At 43.1% G+C, this 18,558-nt stretch overlaps 1 protein-coding gene across 2 annotated transcripts in view; it reads left to right on the top strand.

Moving 5' to 3' along the window:
* PNPLA7 (patatin like phospholipase domain containing 7) overlaps positions 1–18,558 on the top strand; it is a 413,102-nt gene that overhangs the window by 300,570 nt on the left and 93,974 nt on the right. For both annotated transcript variants that reach the window (XM_040324512.1, XM_040324513.1), the window contains one exon: positions 9,666–9,784. In XM_040324512.1, coding sequence (XP_040180446.1) covers positions 9,666–9,784 — 119 coding nt within the window. The remainder of the gene's footprint in view (positions 1–9,665; positions 9,785–18,558) is intronic.

Below are 18,558 nucleotides of genomic sequence, written 5' to 3'. Positions count from 1 at the left end.
GACGAGTCGAAAAAATGAACAAAATTTGTGTAGATTGTCGAAACATTGATTTTAACATCATTTTTTTTTTTAATTATAACGTTTTTTTATTGTTGTTTGCATATGTAAAATACAAAAAGTAGTGCGCCAAATTGCATAGACTTAACATAGTGCATATACAAGCATACATTTTTCCCCTCCCCCTATCTCTGTATCTTTATAATTGTGTGAAGAAAGAAAAACCTCTTTAATTCCAAATTGTCTACCCTTATGTCCGCCGTCCCCCCCACCACCCCTCACCCTCCCATCCACCCTCCCATCACACCTTGAACCGTTTTTTTAGGTTAATTTGCTTCGTTAAAATACGTCCTCCCCCCGTAAAGGGATGTCCCATAGCGGGTTAAAGTATTTATTAAATTTGAGAGACTTCTTATTATATCGAGCATCCCGTTATATCTAGCCAAGGTTTCCACATCCTCACAAATTTTCTATAGTTGCCCTGTTTAGTAAGTGTCTCTCTCTCGCTCCAGATCATTGTATTAATGGTTTCAACCCAGGATTTGACAGTGGGTGGAGTCTGGGCCTGCCACCTCCACGCGATTAGCTTCCTTGCCTGGAAGAGGCATCTCAGCACTACCTCAAGGGTGCCGACAGGCACTCTATCCTCCTCAATACTGCCTAATAGACATGCCTTGGATTCAGCTTCCAAATTCGTTTTAAAAGTTTTATTTATTATGTCTGTCACCTCCTCCCAGTATCTGAATAGCTTAGGGCATTTCCACAACATGTGGATGAGGCTGCCGGTCGCTCTGCACCTTGGGCATTCGTCAGTACTTCTCCACCCGAGATTGAACATTCTCCTAGGGGTATAGTATACTCTGTGCAGGAGGAACAAGTGTGATACTTGCTGGGATGGAGAGATCGAGACCAATACCCCCCTCCTCAAAATCGCGCTCCACTGTTCCGTGGACATTTGCCCTAAGTCTCTCTCCCACCCTATCCTACTCTTGATGGGGCCTGCCCTGCTTATTGTTTTGGCTCCTATTCTGGAATACAGTTCGGAGATCAGGCCTTTAGTTGTTTTTGAAGAGGTTATTTTCAGGAGGGTGGGGGCCGAGGACCATACAATGGGTTGTGACCCAAACTGGGCTTGGATTCCGTGCCGAATCTGGAGGTATCTGTAAAATGTTTTGTTTGCTATATTGAATTCCTGTCGCAAGTCTGCAAAGGATTTCATATGTTCTCCGTCGTACAATTGGTTTAAGCGGTTTATCCCTTGTCTCTCCCATTCCTTACATCTCTCAATATCTTTTAATTCCCTTAAGTTTTGGTTACACCAGAGAGGGGCAAACGTTGTTATTCCCTTATAGCCCATCAATGTTTTTGTTGTTTGCCATACTTTAAGGATAAGTTTTATAGTTGGACATTTATGAATAAACGAGCCAGCCTCGAGTGCCTCCATTAATGTCCTATGTGGTGCCCCTATTAGCATCAATGTACCGGGATTCCCATCTCCCTCCAATCCGCAATTTGCAAGATGTTGTAACTGCGAAGCTAAGAAGTATGTTTTCGGGTGAGGAACTGCCATTCCCCCCTCTTTAGCTGGTAACTGCATGGTCTGGAGACAAATCCTAGCTTGTCCCTTCTTCCAGATTAAATCTCTAAAAATGGATTCTATCCTTTTGAACCATTTTTGGTCTATCCAAACTGGGGAGTTATGGAGGATATAGAGCAGCTGGGGCAGCCATAGCATCTTTATTAAATTACATCTCCCCGCTATGGATAGTGGTAGTTTACACCAGATGTCTCTTTTATGTTCCCATTTAGACAAAAGGGGAATTAGATTATTTGAGACAAAGCTATTGATGTCCCTCGTGATCCATATCCCGAGGTATTTCATCATAGCTACTACTTTTAACTGAGGAATTCCGTGGGGTATCTGGACACCGAGGGGATCGATCGGCAATAGTGCTGACTTTTCCCAATTAATAACCAGCCCAGAACATAGCCCAAACTCACCCACCGTTTTGATTACATTTTTTAACAAGGTTTCGGTGTCTCCCAAAAAAAACAGGACATCATCCGCAAACAATGCGATCCTATCCTCTATGGTTAGTCTACGGAACCCCTGTATATCTTCTGATTTTCTGATTTTGATGGCCAATGGTTCCATCGCCAGCGAGAACAGAAGGGGGGATAGGGGACAGCCTTGTCGAGTTCCTCTCTCTAGTTGGAAAGTTTCAGAAAATTCGTTGTTGATTTTAATTTTGGCTCTTGGCTGGTTGTATAACAGCTTCACCCAACTAATGAACCTGGGGCCAAACCCGAATTTCTCTAGGACCTTCCATAGGTAGTCCCATTCCAGACTGTCAAAAGCCTTGGCGGCATCCAGGGCTAAAACAGCTCTGGAACCCACCCCCTCTGTTGGGATTTGCATATTCAGGAACAGTCTCCTGATATTAATACTGGTTGACCTATTAGGGATGAAACCAGATTGGTCAGGATGTATGAGCGCTTGGATATTCCGGTTTAGACGAGTTGCTAATACTTTAGCCAAGATCTTGGCATCAGTACATAGGAGTGAGATGGGACGATACGATGAGGCCTCAATTGGATCCTTCCCCTCCTTATGTAAGACAATAATGGTGGCTTCCGTCATAGAGGTGGGGAGTGTTCCATGAATCAATGCCCAATTTAATGTCTTGAGGAGTTCTGGTAACAGAATATCCCCATATCTTTTATAGATCTCCAAGGGCAACCCGTCTGGGCCAGGTGACTTTTGAGTTGACATCCCCGCCACTGCCTGTTTGAGTTCGCCTAGAGTTATTGGCGCCTCCATATCAATGTTATCTTCCTCCGACAGGGTTGGGACGGACATTCCCAGGAGAAAATTTCCCGGTCCTTCGGTCCCCTCCCTCCTCTTGGAGCTATAAAGGAATACGTAGAATTCTCTAAAGGTGTTTAGTATCACAGTTTTATCGGTGGAAGTTTCCCCACTTACTAACTTGACTGCTGTAACAGTGGAGGGGGGGGAATTAGTTCTAATAAGCAGAGATAATAGGCGCCCCACTCGCTCTCCCTCTCCGAACTGATTCTGTCTCTGGAATATTCGTTTTCCCTCTGTTCTTTTTAATGTAGTCATTTTGTATATCTGTTGTTTTTCTAGCCACTCTTTTAAGCTGTACGAGGTTGGAGCTTCAATGTATCTCTTCTCTGCCTGTAGCAACTGCTTCCTTATCTCGCTCTCTCCCTCCCTATTCTTCCTCTTAATCCCTGCTATCTTTTGAATCAGGAGACCTCGGAGGTGAGCTTTTAGGGTGTCCCATACCACCCCCGCTGATGCAGTTCCCGCATTTATCTGTAGAAATTCTTTAAGAGCAGAAATAACCATACTGTGTTCACTCATTAGCTCGAGCCAATGAGGGCTAATTTTCCATTCACTGGGAAACCGTTTACCCCTAGCTTTTATTGTCAACTATATTGATTTTAACATCATTAGTGTGCCGGGTATGAGGTGCGTTTTTCTCACCACAAACGAAAGTGCCTGATCCAATATGCTGTTTGTATCGATTTTTTAAAAATAAATAAATTGATTGCGTGATCGTAATAAAGCTATTTTGTTTTTTTGAACAACAGAAATTTTATTTTTCGACTAATCAATGGCCTGCATTACAGTTTGTTTTGTTTGAAAATAGCTACAGCCTGATTAGAAAAGCTCACAACTGCCAGCATGCTGCAGATAAGGATCCTTACTCCCTGTAGGTAAGCAGTGATTATTTTGTAGAGGTCCAACACGACCCCTGCATTATGTGACCATACAATTCACCCTGGCCAGCAGGGACCCGACAAATTTTGATCAGTGTGTGGCCTTGCCCGCTCGACAGAATTTTTTTTTTTTTTTACTTCTGGCGAAGGGAAATCTTGATAAATGTTTTGGATGATCAGCAGCTGCAGGCAGTGATCAGTGTATTCTAACAGCAGCAGGTCCCAGTGTGGGGCAGTAGGGGGGGGGGGGTGTATTCCTCCATCCACCTTGTCTGTTTTTTCTAACCTTCTATGGCCAGCCTTGGTCAAAGCCAGAATTCTCTAATCAGTGACGAGCATGGCTGTACGGAAATCATAGTTATAGACTCATTCAGGGAGTGTACTGTATTGGGCCTCTGCAGGGAGCAAGGGTCCCACTCGGCATAGTAAGCCTATTGGTGACATTGACACCCAGGCTCTGCAGCCATTGTCTTTGATCTCTCAGCTTCACTGAAGCCAGCCACTTAAAAGATCACATGATTGGACCGGATTGCTCTCTGAATAGGTAAGTATACACATCTTCCTTTCGCAGGGTAGAATAGAATATGGTTTATAAGGGGGTGAGGACAGGTTTAAGCTTAGTTAGGAATAGGCTGGACTTCCACTTTAACCCCTTGGTTCCGGCTACTGCCGGCCCTTCAAGGGGTTTGCTATGCCGGCAGGCAGGGCTTATGGCCATGTGACCACTGTGACTAGCTGTCACAGCGGTCACATAATCGGAAAAGTCACAATCACAAACGGCGATCAGGAACTTACCGTGAGGCGCTGGTCACTGTGTCGGGAGCGTGCAAGGCACGCTCTCTTGGCACAGCACTGTCAGCGCTATTGCAAGCAAATATGCAGCTGCTCGGTGCCAAGTGGTTAAGCAATGCAGCTTGGTCACCTCCAAATACCCAGCTTTTGATTGGAGAGTGAATTGGCACCAACAGACCAATCAGGTCATCTCTGTGTGGGTTGGCATATTTCTTGTCCAGCTCAAGTCCATGCTGAACACCTGATTGGCTCTTGGCATTGACCACTCTATTTTCTATTCTGAGTTCTGTTATACAGGGATTAAAGATGCTTATACTAATAGAAATTTAGGTACTTTCATTAGTTGCACAATAAAATATAGTTAATCATTATTTATTAAATATATATAACTGCATTCATTGGTGTTTTTATATCTCCAGTGAGTTCAACTTTAATTTCCCAATCCATTTATTATTGAACTGAGTGTATTTGTATGAACCTGTTCTTGATCTAACACTCATTTTCACAAACACAAAAATAGGTTATTTTAGTGTTTATTGTAAAATTGCTTGTATTGCATTTATTTCATATAAAAAGAAGAGAGAATGTCATGATTTTCTGACAGTGCTGCAGGACAATCATAAAAGAACTGATGAAGGGCTCTTTTTTGTAAATCTTGCTGAGGTTTTCCGAATTATTGATTCAGTTCAGCACCACAAAATAATTTACTTTTATGTTTTTATATGAGAGACTTATACATGGGAAAAAGATTTTCTTTTTAAAGGTTAAATGGTCATGATTTTTGATGCTTACTACTTTACATTAAGTTTACATGTTTCCCTGAAAATTACACCCTTTCTTTTAAACCTTTATAACTAATCACAGAAGTAGATATCAGGTGCATGAGCCTGACAAGCACCCTGGACGCATTATTTTAATGGTCTCCTGCATTGCTTTTTCCGTATTGTACCAAGATCCATTTTGAGCTTTTCACCAATTATTGGATGACATGTGAAGAACAAAACAATAACATGTCTGCCAAGCATGGCTGCTTTAAGACAACAATCCGAACCCCGTACTTTCATCTCAGCTGTGTTCTACCACTCCAATAAGGCAGTTATGGTGTGTCTACATTTTAGATGTCTGCTCACTCTTAAAAAGGAATGTATAGTGTTTTCGTATATCGTTTATTGGTTGAGTTCAGGATTAAAGAAAAAGTTTAAAGCTACACTTTGGGTTAAGCATGTGTAGCGCCCTGCTCCAACTGACTAGGCGCTATCAGTAAATTTAGTGTTATCTGAGCTGTACATAGCCCAGAGGAATTGTGTAAAGTATTGCTTCTGTCCCAGTTTAGTTGTGTTGTGCACATTTCCCACTGCTGCCAGTAGGTGGCACTGTTGTCACAGGCAAGTGTGAGAAATGCAACAGGCTAAGTGCATTGGATATCTTTCCCCCAGAAACCGCCCAATTGGGAGCTTCTTTGTAGCTGGGCATGCTGGGGTAGGGTATTTAAGGGGCGAAAAGCCATGTGATCGCTCTCTCACCTCGGGGCCCTGTTGGCCTGAGGATGAGAATGAGTTCCAGCCTCATGGCCTGCCAGGCCTGAGGCTATGCTGCTGTGTTTGCCACAAGTAGGCGCAGAAGTCTGGCTGGCCATACTTAACGAAAGGTGGTCCTGTGCTGTCTGTCCTGCTGGAAGAAGCCACTCAAGCGGAGAAGATTCCAGGGGAGGACCATTGCTGGAGAGGACCGGGCTGAAGGCTGGTATCTCAGGAAGGGCCTGGTGACTCGTTTGAAGGATGCACTCAAGTTAACCTACCTCGCAGTATTGTCTTAAAGGTTCTAATACTGTGTAGCTGATCTATCTAACTGACTGCTGGCTAAACAATCCTGTGTCAGGGGATTATCCAGGAGTTTCTACTTATCACTCAAGTCTGTGGCAGAGACTTTGTCCGTGCTTCATACCAGCTGCTAGGTCAGTGTGAGAGGCCTATCCGGTTGTCGCAAAGATCCAGTGACTGGAGCTGTTATCCTCTGGATCCAAGAAGTTATCAGTGATCTGCAAAACTAAGGTATCTTAACTTCCCCTAACTCTCTACCCTCTTTACTACTGAAGTTGTTGAATAAATCACATTTATATTCAACGTCCTGGCCTAGACTTGAGTTCTGATACGGTGAACAGTGGGGTAACGGCAGACCCAAAATTTATCCAGCAGCCCCTGCGGGGGTATCGCTACACAGATATTGTCTAAATACAAGAGAAATGTGTACTCGTTATTGAATCTTGGTGTGCTTTGTGCATTTCTTCCAGATCTGTACAGTTACATAGCCTTGTCTATGTGTAGGAGCTTCCTGTAATAAAGACCTGTCACTGAATCTCCATCTGCTTGTGCAGGGTGACTGGTCTTGTCTCCGCCCCTCCTGTATTTTCTTGTAGTGGGTGGGGCCTCTGCTCTCTGCACAGACTATGTACAGCATAGTGATGATGTTACTGCTACTTTGACAAGGTAATAACTAGGCTTACAAGGGCATTAGGTACTCACAAGGTGCATTCATATAGTTTGTGATGCTGCACGCAGCCCTATTAAACTCAAAGGGCGAGTTTGTCAAGCGGTGCTACCTGCCAAACTATGCATCCCAAATTAAAAATTCCATGGCATGTGAACAGCCTCATCCGGCTATTAATTAACTGGGTGGGAAGCTGGGGGGTGGTAAAACCACGGCTCTGTCACCCATTTTTTTTTCACACCCATGACTGTCCAGTCCTATTTCATGAGCAGTATAGTTTTGTATATGTTTTCGTACTTCCCAGGTCCAAAATTAATATTGAGCAGCCCTCTGCAGTGCCAATTTCTTATGCGGCCCCTTAGAAAAAAAATAATTGCCCACCCCTTGGGGTAGACATACCATTGTGTGCCCCCTAGCGGCCCCCCTCTTCATCTAGAGAAGATAAGAGTGCACGTGGGCAGTTTGAACAGTGCAGAGTGTGTCCTAGGGGCGCACAATTGTAGTGTTCAGCCCGTCCTGCAAATGGGAATGGAGGGGGGATCAAGGAGCTTTTGCTGAGAGGTCATCTCCACACATTGCATGTGCAATGAAGAGGGTGCAGCATTTGGAACAGAAGGAGCACTGGTATGTATGGAATCGCATATGGATATTTTTGGAAAATGCTGTGGTAGGTAAACTTATAATTTAACTTTGCAGATAATTATGGTGACCGTTTTGATCAATTAAAAAAATACCCCAGTAAAAGGCATACAACATGGACTCCTGAAGCAACATGGCTATGTTCAAGGTCCTAACCAATACTGCAAAGTGGCTTGTGACCTCTCAGAAGGTCCCGGCAGCCATTTTTGTGCGTCACCGCGAACGTAAGCTGACACCTCAAAACAAATGAATGCAATATTGCAGTTACTATAGAAACCGATTCCCTCCGCTTCTACTTGTATCCTCCAACTGGTATGTGCACTAATCAAAGTATGCCTTACCAGAAGCAGACACAAAGGGCTTTGTGAAAATCTTGTTTGGGAATATTTCACAGTTTTTGAGCAGAGTCGGCTTTAATTGGACGTGTAATGAAAAGGACAATTTGTACACAATATAAGTTCCTCTTAGTCGCAAAACATTCACATTGAAAACTCAGCAACAGATGTATTCCCTGTCTAGACAGGGAGAGTAGTTTATGTAAAAAGGATAAGTATAATAAAGGTATGTCAGAACTTGTCAGAAACTAACATGGTCTTAAAGGCCAAAAAAAAAAAAATTATCTGCAGGTTAAAAAAAAAAGTGTATTTAATTTTATTTTTCTGCAAAGTAATGCACCAGCGATCAGTGGGTCACGGGTGCAGTGTCGGGCTCTTGCACACTCTTCCTTCAGATTGCCTGACTGTGTCATCATGTCAGATGAGGAAGTAGATAGTGGCTCTGGACAATTCCTGAACAAGGATGGTGACGTGGGGGCGTGCTGTGCTCTGTGAGATGAATAAATACCTGGAAGCCTTACACTTGCACATTACTTGGCACATATGTACTTGACATGAAAATATACAGTATATCATATGCCAGGTCCACTTTAAGACAAACATGCACTTTGTCCATTCAGGATCCACTCACTTCAGTAATTTCTCTGGCATGGGAAGAATCTCTAGATTAAGAGCTCTGGGGTTGATGTACTAGAACCAATCAGCTTCCAGGTTTTATTGTCAAAGCTTAAAGGAGCTGTAAAGGCACAAGGCATTCTATGCATGAAGATAAAAAGCATTCTGTGTGTAGCAGCCCTCCTCAGCCCCTCTAATACTTGGCTGAGCCCCATCTCTATCCAGCGATGTCCACGAGTCCCTCGGGCATCCAAGACTCTTCCAGCAACTGTGCCATTGGCTTCCATGGCTGTCAATCAACGTAGGTTAGCCAATCAGGAGAGAGCGGAGGCGGGCCGAATGGCAGCTTAGTGTCTGAATGGACACACAAAGCTGCAGCTCGGCTCAGGTGCCCCCATAGCAAGCTGCTTGTTGGGGCACTGGACAGGAGGGAGGGGCCAGGAGCAGCAAAGAGGGACCTGGAAAAAGGAGGATCTGGGCTGCTCTGTGCAAAACCACTACAACAGAGCAGGTAAGTATAACATAATAGTTATTTTTAGTGGGGAAATAAATAGAATTTACAATCATTAGAATTGAACAAGCTGAAGTTAGAAGCCGATTGGCTACCATGCACAGCTGCACCAGATTTTGCTCTCTCCAGTTTTAGTAAATCAACCCATCTGACCTAATTTTTAGTTTGCATGCAGCATGACTGGGATAGGAATTAAAAACATTGCTGAAGCCAGAGACTGCTAGGTTTGACTGTAGACAGTATACCTCCCTGGGACCAATGCAGGGGAAACATTTTTAACTCCCATTGTTCCATAACAGGGAAATATTGGCCAGGTCACAAGGAATAAATACGCAAGTGATAAAAACACCCTTGATATCATGTCCTAGGATAGCCCAAATGTATGCTCTCCACTGAGTTGTATCCCGTTTTACATCAGTGTTAATATCTGTGTGTTTACTGTCAAACTATGAAATGTGAATTTAGATATTGGTGTGAAGTCATCTAATTATCTGCTCTGAATTGTTAACTAGCTGTATATTCATATTCTTGCCCCTGCACAGATCGAAATGTACGAGAGAGTATCTCAGAAACCCCCGGATCGCCATTGTGATTTTTCTCGTCTTGCCAGAGTGCTCACAGGAAATGCCATAGCGTTAGTGCTGGGAGGAGGTGGAGCAAGGTAAGATCTATATATGTAATCTGGGGAGCAGTACATCTACAAAATTGTAGATAAAAACCAGGGCTTATGCAAAAATCGATATTCATTCTTAAAGGAGAAGTACAGCCAAAGCTCATTTAGCTGTACTTCTTCTGTGGATCATAGGAGTGCAGATAGTTCTGCACTCCTGTGCACCTTTTTCAACAGATAGCGGGCTGACATCACAGAACCGGTCCAGGCTCAGGAAAGATCGCAACCAAATGGTCCGTATCCGCCCACATGCTTGGACCGGCACCCAGTTCAGCCTCTCAGCAAGCTGCTTGAGCCTGAGCTGGCTGCTCCCGCTCCCCCCTCTGTCCAAGGCTCCAGTGAGAGCTAGTGACTGACAGTCACCACCTCTTTGCTCAGGGAGAACCGAGTGGTGTTTGATCGCTCGGCTCTCAGCCTTAGAGCCGGCGGGCAACAAATGCAGTGTTGAACCGATGCTACATCCACCTAGGTAAGTACAGTATGATAAAAAAATAAAAGTTTCCATACCTCTCTTTTAAATTATTAGTAGTTATTATTATTATTATTATTATTATTATTATTATTATTATTATTACTTTTAACTCAATTTATTTATTTATTTGTGCCTCTCACCCCATCTCCCCTAATTATTATTACTTGCTTTGTCGTATGTGGGCCATACACTAGTAGATTTTCAAACAAAAATTCTAATCGGTACATTCAGTGACATGGTGAATGTCATTCAGAAGTACTTAAAAAATGTTTGCTTGTAACATTTGATTTTGGAGTGAATAGACTTTCCCAAATGAAAACGACCTTCACTGTTAGAAATGTCTTTGTTTGTGCAAAATTTTCCCTGCTACTTCTTCAAACATTCTTGTCACTACAGTCGAAAAGAAACATCAATTTGAGTCCAAAAATGTTTAGAAAATTGAATGTGGTTAACCACTTAAGCCCCGGACCATTTGGCTGGCCAAAAACCAAGCCACTTTTTGCGATTCGGCAATGCGTCGCTTTAACTGACAATTGCGCGGTCGTGGGACGTGGCTCCCAAACAAAATGTATGTCCTTTTTTCCCCACAAATAGAGTTTTCTTTTGGTGGTATTTGATCACCTCTGTAGTTTTTAATTTTTGTGCTATAAACAAAATTAGAACGACAATTTTGAAAAAAAAAGCTATATTTTTTACTTTTTGCTATAAAAAATATCCCCCAAAAATGTTTAAAAAAAAAAAAAAATTGTTTCCTCAGTGTAGGACGTATTCTTCTACATATTTTTGGTAAAAAAATCGTAATAATCGTTTATTGATTGGCCCATGCTGAGCGGCCAACCTCCTGTGTTCAGTAAGCAGGTGTGCAGCCTCTCTGCATTGGGATCGGAAATCCCTGGAGTAGCAGTGTCAGTTTCAGCGATCTGATACAGTATATACATACATATATACTGTATACATAACTATGTACTGTATAATATAGCCTTGCCTGGAAATATTCTTTAAAACAAGACTTTTTGAATGAACACAATTCTACTAGTGTATGGCCAGCTTTAGTCTGAGTCTTCAGCCTGAGAACTAGGCTAGCCATAGACGTATAGATTTATCTGATGCAGCCTGCAAGCTGAACAAGAAAAATCTACTAAATTACTCCATCCACGCTAATTACCATAAATTGAAGAATCTCCCCTGCTGGCTATTGTATTCTAACAGTCAGCATACCTGAACAGTGGCTTTTAAAAGAACAAAAAGGTAGGTGAAAAGGTTTCCCGAGTCGATTAGCGAAAACTCACAATCCCATCATAAGATACATATAAAACAAAAAGCACATATAAGGTAGAGAGGGCTTCTCTTCCAAATATAGGGATTTTTACGTGAGATGCTAGTCGTGGTATTAAGGTAAGCACGCCAAACACATATGTTTAGAAATATATCAAAAAGTTTAATTTACATATAAAATATTTTCGTATAAAACAATAGTTGTATGGATATGACCACAATAGTTACAAAGAATGAGAATAGAATATCGTATGCAGATTGCCGACTAGTTTCGCACTATCGTGCTTCATCAGGGCTTGCAACTTAGTCTTTCTGAATTTAGTGGTCTGTGTGTGACATAAAAATACGCCATTAGTACATCATAACATGGTACATTGTAATCCATTGTACATTCTTGATACAGTGGCTTTATCTGATTGGCTGCAATCAATGTTAGGCATACACATTCCCACCTGGCTCCTTCGATGAGTCAATTGAAAATCCAACTTTTTGTTTAGCTGGGTCGTCCATGGCTCAGATTTTGGCAGCTTCAGCAGGTATTGACTTAAATCCGATCGGTGTTTAGCAGGACTTAGAATGAGACATCACTGTTTTGTCACCTGCCTGAACTCACATATGGTCTCCCAGCTTCTAACTGATCATAAGATTTTTATTAGCAAGTTAAAATTAATATAAACCACTACCAAGCTTTGTTGTTTTGTACTGCTGTTCTAATTCAGAGGCTGGGAGGTCCTATAAATGATCAAGCAGACATCAAGTGCATGCTGTCAGTAGAAGCCGTGAAAATTCCTTATTCAACACATGCACTATGTTTTGTATTGTTATATATGATTTTCTATAAATGGGAGTTTTATCCCATTACAGTACCTTCTATTACAACATGGTACAGGTGGAGGATTGTACACGGAAGTGGAAATATCGCCTGAGTCAACCAGTAACCTCTGGCTCAGAACACAACTGCACCTGTTGGTACACAATGTGCTTGTCCCTTCACTATTAATCATAATTGGTCTTTTTTTCCTGAGAGGGCTTTACAATGAAGCTCTTTGTTCCCTCCCTATTATTCCTGCAGGTAAATTCTCTACAGAGGTTGATGTACCAACATATTGTACCTCTATGTGACAGGATAAACAGTTTATATTCTGAGGAACCGTGCTTAGGCCATATGACAGGCTCTCTGATATCCTCCCCATCCCACAGGGGATATAAGGACAGAGGATTCAGAAATACTCTTATAGATAAAACTCCATTCCTTCCAAACACAATTCCACCCCCACATATCTTCTCCATGCGTAGGCTCGGCATCTGTTCCCGGCTCTCACTTAAAGGCCAAACGTCACATTGTCTTCTTCACCGAGAGTGAAGTCAAAATGTATGTGACAAGGAGACATGATGAACTGTGTCATTATAGAGGAAATGTGTGGATAGAAGTCGAGGAGGCTGTAAGTTTCATCAGCATGGGGGCACACATACTAGACCTGCCTGATTATGTGTACATACAGTATCTCACAAAAGTGAGTACACCCCTCACATCTTTGTAAATATTTTATTATATCTTTTCATTCGACAACACTGAAGAAATTACACTTTTCTACAAAGTAGTGAGTGTTCCACTTGTATATCAGTGTAATTTTTCTGTCCCCTCAAAATAACCTGACACACAGTCATTAACCATATAAGACCCGGACCAAAATGCAGCTAAAGAACCAGGCCCCTTTTTGCAAATCGGGACTGCGTCGCTTTAACTGACAATTGCGCGGTCGTGCGACGTGACTCCCAAACAAAATTGGCGTCCTTTTTTCCCCACAAATAGAGCTTCCTTTTGGTGGTATTTGATCACCTCTGTGTTTTTTTTTTGCGCTATAAACAAAAATAGAGCGACAATTTTGAAAAAAAAACAATATTTTTTACTTTTTGCTATAATAAATATTCCCCAAAAATATATAAAAAAACCATTTTTTTTTCCTCAGTTTAGACCGATACGTATTCTTCTACCTATTTTTGGTTAAAAAAAACGCAATAAGCGTTTATCGATTGGTTTGCGCAAAATTTATAGCGTTTACAAAATAGGGGATAGTTTTATTGCATTTTTATTATTTATTTATTTTTTACTACTAATGGCGGGGATCAGCGTTTTTTTTTCGTGACTGCGACATTATGGCGGACACTTCAGACAATTTTGACACATTTTTGGGACCATTGTCATTTTCACAGCAAAAAAATACATTTAAAATGCATTGTTTATTGTGAAAATTACAATTGCAGTTTGGGAGTTAACCACAGGGGGCGCTGATGGGGTTATGTGTGACCTGAAGTGTCTTTACAACTGTAGGGGGGTGTGGCTGTAGGTGTGACGTCATCGATTGTGTCCCCCTATAAAAGGGATGACACGATTGATGCTGCCGCCACAGTGAAGAACGGGGAAGCCGTGTTTACACACGGCTCTCCCCGTTCTTCAGCTCCGGGGACCGATCGCAGGACTCCAGCGGCGATCGGGTCCGCGAGTCCCACGGTCCCGGAGCTTCGGACCGGGTAGCGGGAGCGCGCCTGCAACCCGCGGCTGGGTACTAGTACAGGACGTACCTGTACGTGGATGTGCCCAGCCGTGCCATTCTGCCGACGTATATGTGCAGGAGGCGGTCCTTAAGTGGTTAATGTCTAAAACGCTGGCAACAAAAGTGAGTACACGCCTAAGTGAAAATGTCCAAATTGGGCCCAGTTAGCAATTTTCCCTCCCCGGTATCATGGTACTCATTAGTGTTACAAGGTCTCAGGTGAATGGGGAGCAGGTGTGTTAAATTTGGTATTATCGTTCTCAGTCTCTCATACTGGTCACTGGAAGTTCAACATGGCACCTCATGGCAAAGAACTCTCTGAGGATCTGAAAAAAATAATTTTTTGCTCTACATAAAGATGGCCTAGGCTATAAGAAGATTGCCAAGACCCTGAAACTGAGCTGCAGCACAGTGGCCAAGACCATACAGCGGTTTAACATGACAAGTTCCACTCAGAACAGGCCTCGCCATGGTTGACCAAAGAAGTTGAGTGCGTGTGCTTAGCGTCATATCCAGAGGTTGTCTTTGGGAAATAGATGTATGAGTGCTGCCAGCATTGCTGCAGAGGTTGAAGGGGCGGGAAGTCAGCCTGTCAGTGCTCAGACCATACGCCGCACACTGCATCAAATTAGTCTGCATTTCGTCCCAGAAGGAAGCCTCCAACATAACAACCCCAAACACATCTCCAAGATGACCATTGCCTCGCTAAAGAAGCTGAGGGTAAAGGTGATGGACTGGCCAAGCATGTCTCTAGACCTAAACCCTATTGAGCATCTGTGGGGCATCCTCAAACAGAAGGTGGAGGAGCACAAGGTCTCTAACATCCACCAGCTCCCTGAGTATTGACACTTAGGGGTGTACTCACTTTTGTTGCCAGCGGTTTAGACATTAATGGCTGTGTGTTTAATTATTTTGATTACTTTACATTGTAGCAAAGTGTCTTCTCAACAGTGTTGTCACATGAAAAGATATAATACAATATTTATAAAAATGTGAAGGGTGTACTCATTTTTGTGAGATACTGAGGTTATTTACAAAAGGCAAATTCATTTTGCACTTGAAATTGCACTGAAAGTGCACTTGGAAGTGCAGTTGCTGTAAATCTGAGGGGTAGATCTGAAATGAGGGGAAGCTCTGCTGATTTTATCATCCAATCATGTGCAAGCTAAAATGCTGTTTTTTATTTTCCTTGCATGTTCCCCTCGGATCTACAGCGACTGCGCTTCCAAGTGCAATTTCAAGTGCACTTTGCACTTGTAGTTTGCACTTGTAGGGCAAAGTGGATTTGCCTTTCGTAAATAACCCCCACTGTATATTTCTCCATCATTAAATGAAAGCTGAACTGATAAACATTCACAAGCTGTCTTTGCTCACTTCTTCTTGAATTGCTGATTGCCTGGCTGCCATGCAGTATCATATGGCTTCAATAATTTTGAGCTTTGCTTTAAAGGTTTCCTTTAAAGCAAATTGTGTTTTGCCCATGTAGAGCCAAAAAAACAGGTTCACTTATTGCACCCCTGCCATTTTATTTAGCTGCCAGGATCAAAATAGATAGCTGGTTCTTCTAGGTATGGTTGTGATCCACTTAATGTGATGGTGTTTGTGCTCAGTGATTGGCCCAGTACTGTCGGTGAGGGACTGGGATTTCCTTATCCTTGTGTACACTCCAACTGGAGTGACCCAGAGCTTATTTTCTTTAATCCCAGCAGATGAACAGAGTTGCAGGGGAATGAAGAAAAGGGGTGTATGTGCTGCTGGTGAGCATGTCATTACAGTGAACCTGTTGGTTTGCCCTGAAAGGGCCAAGCACAGGTTCATTTTATAGCAAGACCACTGCAGACACAAAATTATTTTGGATGCTTGGTTTAGAGCAGGGGTGTCAAATTCCATTTAATTGTGGGCCACATCAGCATTATTGCTCCTAAAGGGTTGGTTATATCTGTAAGATTAGATGTCCAGAGCACCCCACTCCCCCTTAAACCGGAGGTCAAGAACCCCCCCACCATCAGAAGTTAATTCCCCCCCTCCCCCATTACATCACTGTGCACACAGGTGCTGCAGCTACACAGAGAAGTGCAGGCTCTGTCGGAGGAGTTTTGTCCTCTCCGCTGCTGACTGCAGAGACAAGGTGGGGGCTGACATGAGAGGAGCCTAGAGAAGAAACCCAACAAAGGAAAACTGCACAAACTAAAAATCACTCACTAATAAATACCACAAAGCAATCTTCAAAGCAAAAAAATAAAATTTCTCAAACACCATCTCAAAAGCCCTAAACCGACCTTGTGAACTTTTTAAACTAGTCGTTCAGACTATGAACCCTACCTGCCTAGAGCCTCCAGCAAATGAAACTCAAGAACTCTGTAATGAGCTATCAGATTTTTTTATCGACAAAAACAAAAACATTCAGGAAATAATTTGACAGAAAAAACCAACCAACCTCACTCAGCCAAAGCAAGAAGAGAAAATCTATACTAACATTATACAATCGGCTACATTTTCACCATCGTCACCACCAAAAACATAATCAGAAGCCTCCGAGACAGCACATGACCAAATTACAGAATTTCTACAAAACTCCTGAAAGAATGTACCGACGTCTTGGCACCCACCATAACACATCTCGTAAATAAATCATTCAAAGAAGGTATTGTTCCCATCTCCCTCAAGCAAGGCATAATCAAACCCCTCCTAAAGAAACCCAACCTCGACCCCAAAGACCCAAACTACTGCAGACCGGTAACAAGTCTTAACGCCATCTCCAAGATCATGGAGAAAGCAGTAGTACAACAGCTACAACTCCATTTGGACACCCACAAACTCTTGGACCCACTACAATCAGGCTTCCGCCCAGGCTATGGCACAGAAACGGCACTTCTCAAAATATGGGATGACGCCCTCGAAGCAGCAGATGACGGACAATCATGTCTCCTGGTGCTGCTGGATATCAGTGCAGCGTTTGACACAGTAGACCACAAAACTCTACTCATTCGCCTTAAAGAAGTAGCAAGAGTCACAGACTCAGACCTACCCTGGTTCGCATCCTTCCTAGAAAATCATTCCCAGACAGTGAAACTTGGAGCCTTCACCTCTGAAACTCACATCATTTTTGTGGAGTCCCTCAACGATCACCCCTGTCACCTGTGCTCTTCAACATCTACCTCCACCCACTGCTTAAAATCATCAGCAAACAGGACCTGTGCTACCACTCATACGCTGACGACACTCAAATCTACTTTCGCATCATTGAAAAAAAAGATCAATATCACGAACTAGAAAAATGCCTCACATTGATGGATGATTGGATGACTGAGAGCTCCCTCAAACTCAATGGATCCAAAACAGAACTTCTCCTCCACGCAAACCGAAAGACAAAAGCTAAGACTTCATGGACATCACCCATCATCCTTGGACAGACCATTACCCGAGCACCAAAGTCAAAAGTCTCGGAGTCATCTTTGACTCGGTGATGTCGATGGATGCACAAATAGGATCAGTAGTCAGCGGATGGCACCATCTCCTCCGCCTGCTGCGTAGACTCATCCCCTTCATCCCAGAAGAGGACATAGCAGTAGTAGTAGAACAATCATCAATTCCCAACTTGACTACGCAAACTCCCTCTACATAGGACTACCTAAATACCAGATTTTGCGCCTAGAACACGGCAGCAAGACTGGTAACGGGGGAAAAAACCCTGGGAATCCATCACCCCTTCACTGAGGACCCTTCATTGGGTAACCAAAAAGTATCGGGTCACATTCAAGACCCTCTGTCTCACCCACAAGTGCACACAAGGAAACGCTCCTCAATACTTATGCGAGAAAATAAAACAATACACTCCCAATCGCATTCTCCAATCAACCAACCAAAACCTCCTCCACATCCCTAGTCCCGCTACAAATCGAAGGGAGAACGATGATTTGCAGTCCAAGGACCACGGCTATGGAACACTCTACCCACAAAAATCTCCATGGAAGAAAACCATCAAGCCTTCAGGAAAAAACTTAAGACCCACCTCTTCTGAAGGATTAGGACGACACTGGATGGAAAAAAGCGCCTTGAGGCGATTACGTTTGCATTAGTAGCGCTATACAAGTTATTCAATCACACGTGGCACAGTGGATTCAGCCCATAGGCCTTGTGTTTTGAGACATAGGACCAAAGGAGGGCAGGAGTTAGCTGCCAGAGCCTGCTGCATGCTGAGACCAGGGGAGTTGGAGCCAAAAAGGTGCCACAGCTACACAGAGAAGCCCAGGCTCTGCTGGAGGAGTTCTGTCGTCCTCTGCTAAAGACTGTGGAGACAAGGTGGGGGCTGACACTAGGGGGTATGCCGCAGCTGCAGTAGTGGTGTCGGGGTCACATGAAATGGCCTGGTGGACTGGATTCAGCCCATGGGCCTTGTGTTTGTTTGAGACATGTGGTTTAGAGTATAGGCTAATTTCTATTCAAAGTGCTGCCAGCTTTGG

Source organism: Rana temporaria, chromosome 9 (assembly GCF_905171775.1).
Source record: "Rana temporaria chromosome 9, aRanTem1.1, whole genome shotgun sequence".
Classification (NCBI taxonomy): domain Eukaryota; kingdom Metazoa; phylum Chordata; class Amphibia; order Anura; family Ranidae; genus Rana; species Rana temporaria.
The sequence above is the reverse complement of the archived record's forward strand: the minus strand, read 5'-3'. Positions and strand labels throughout refer to the sequence as shown.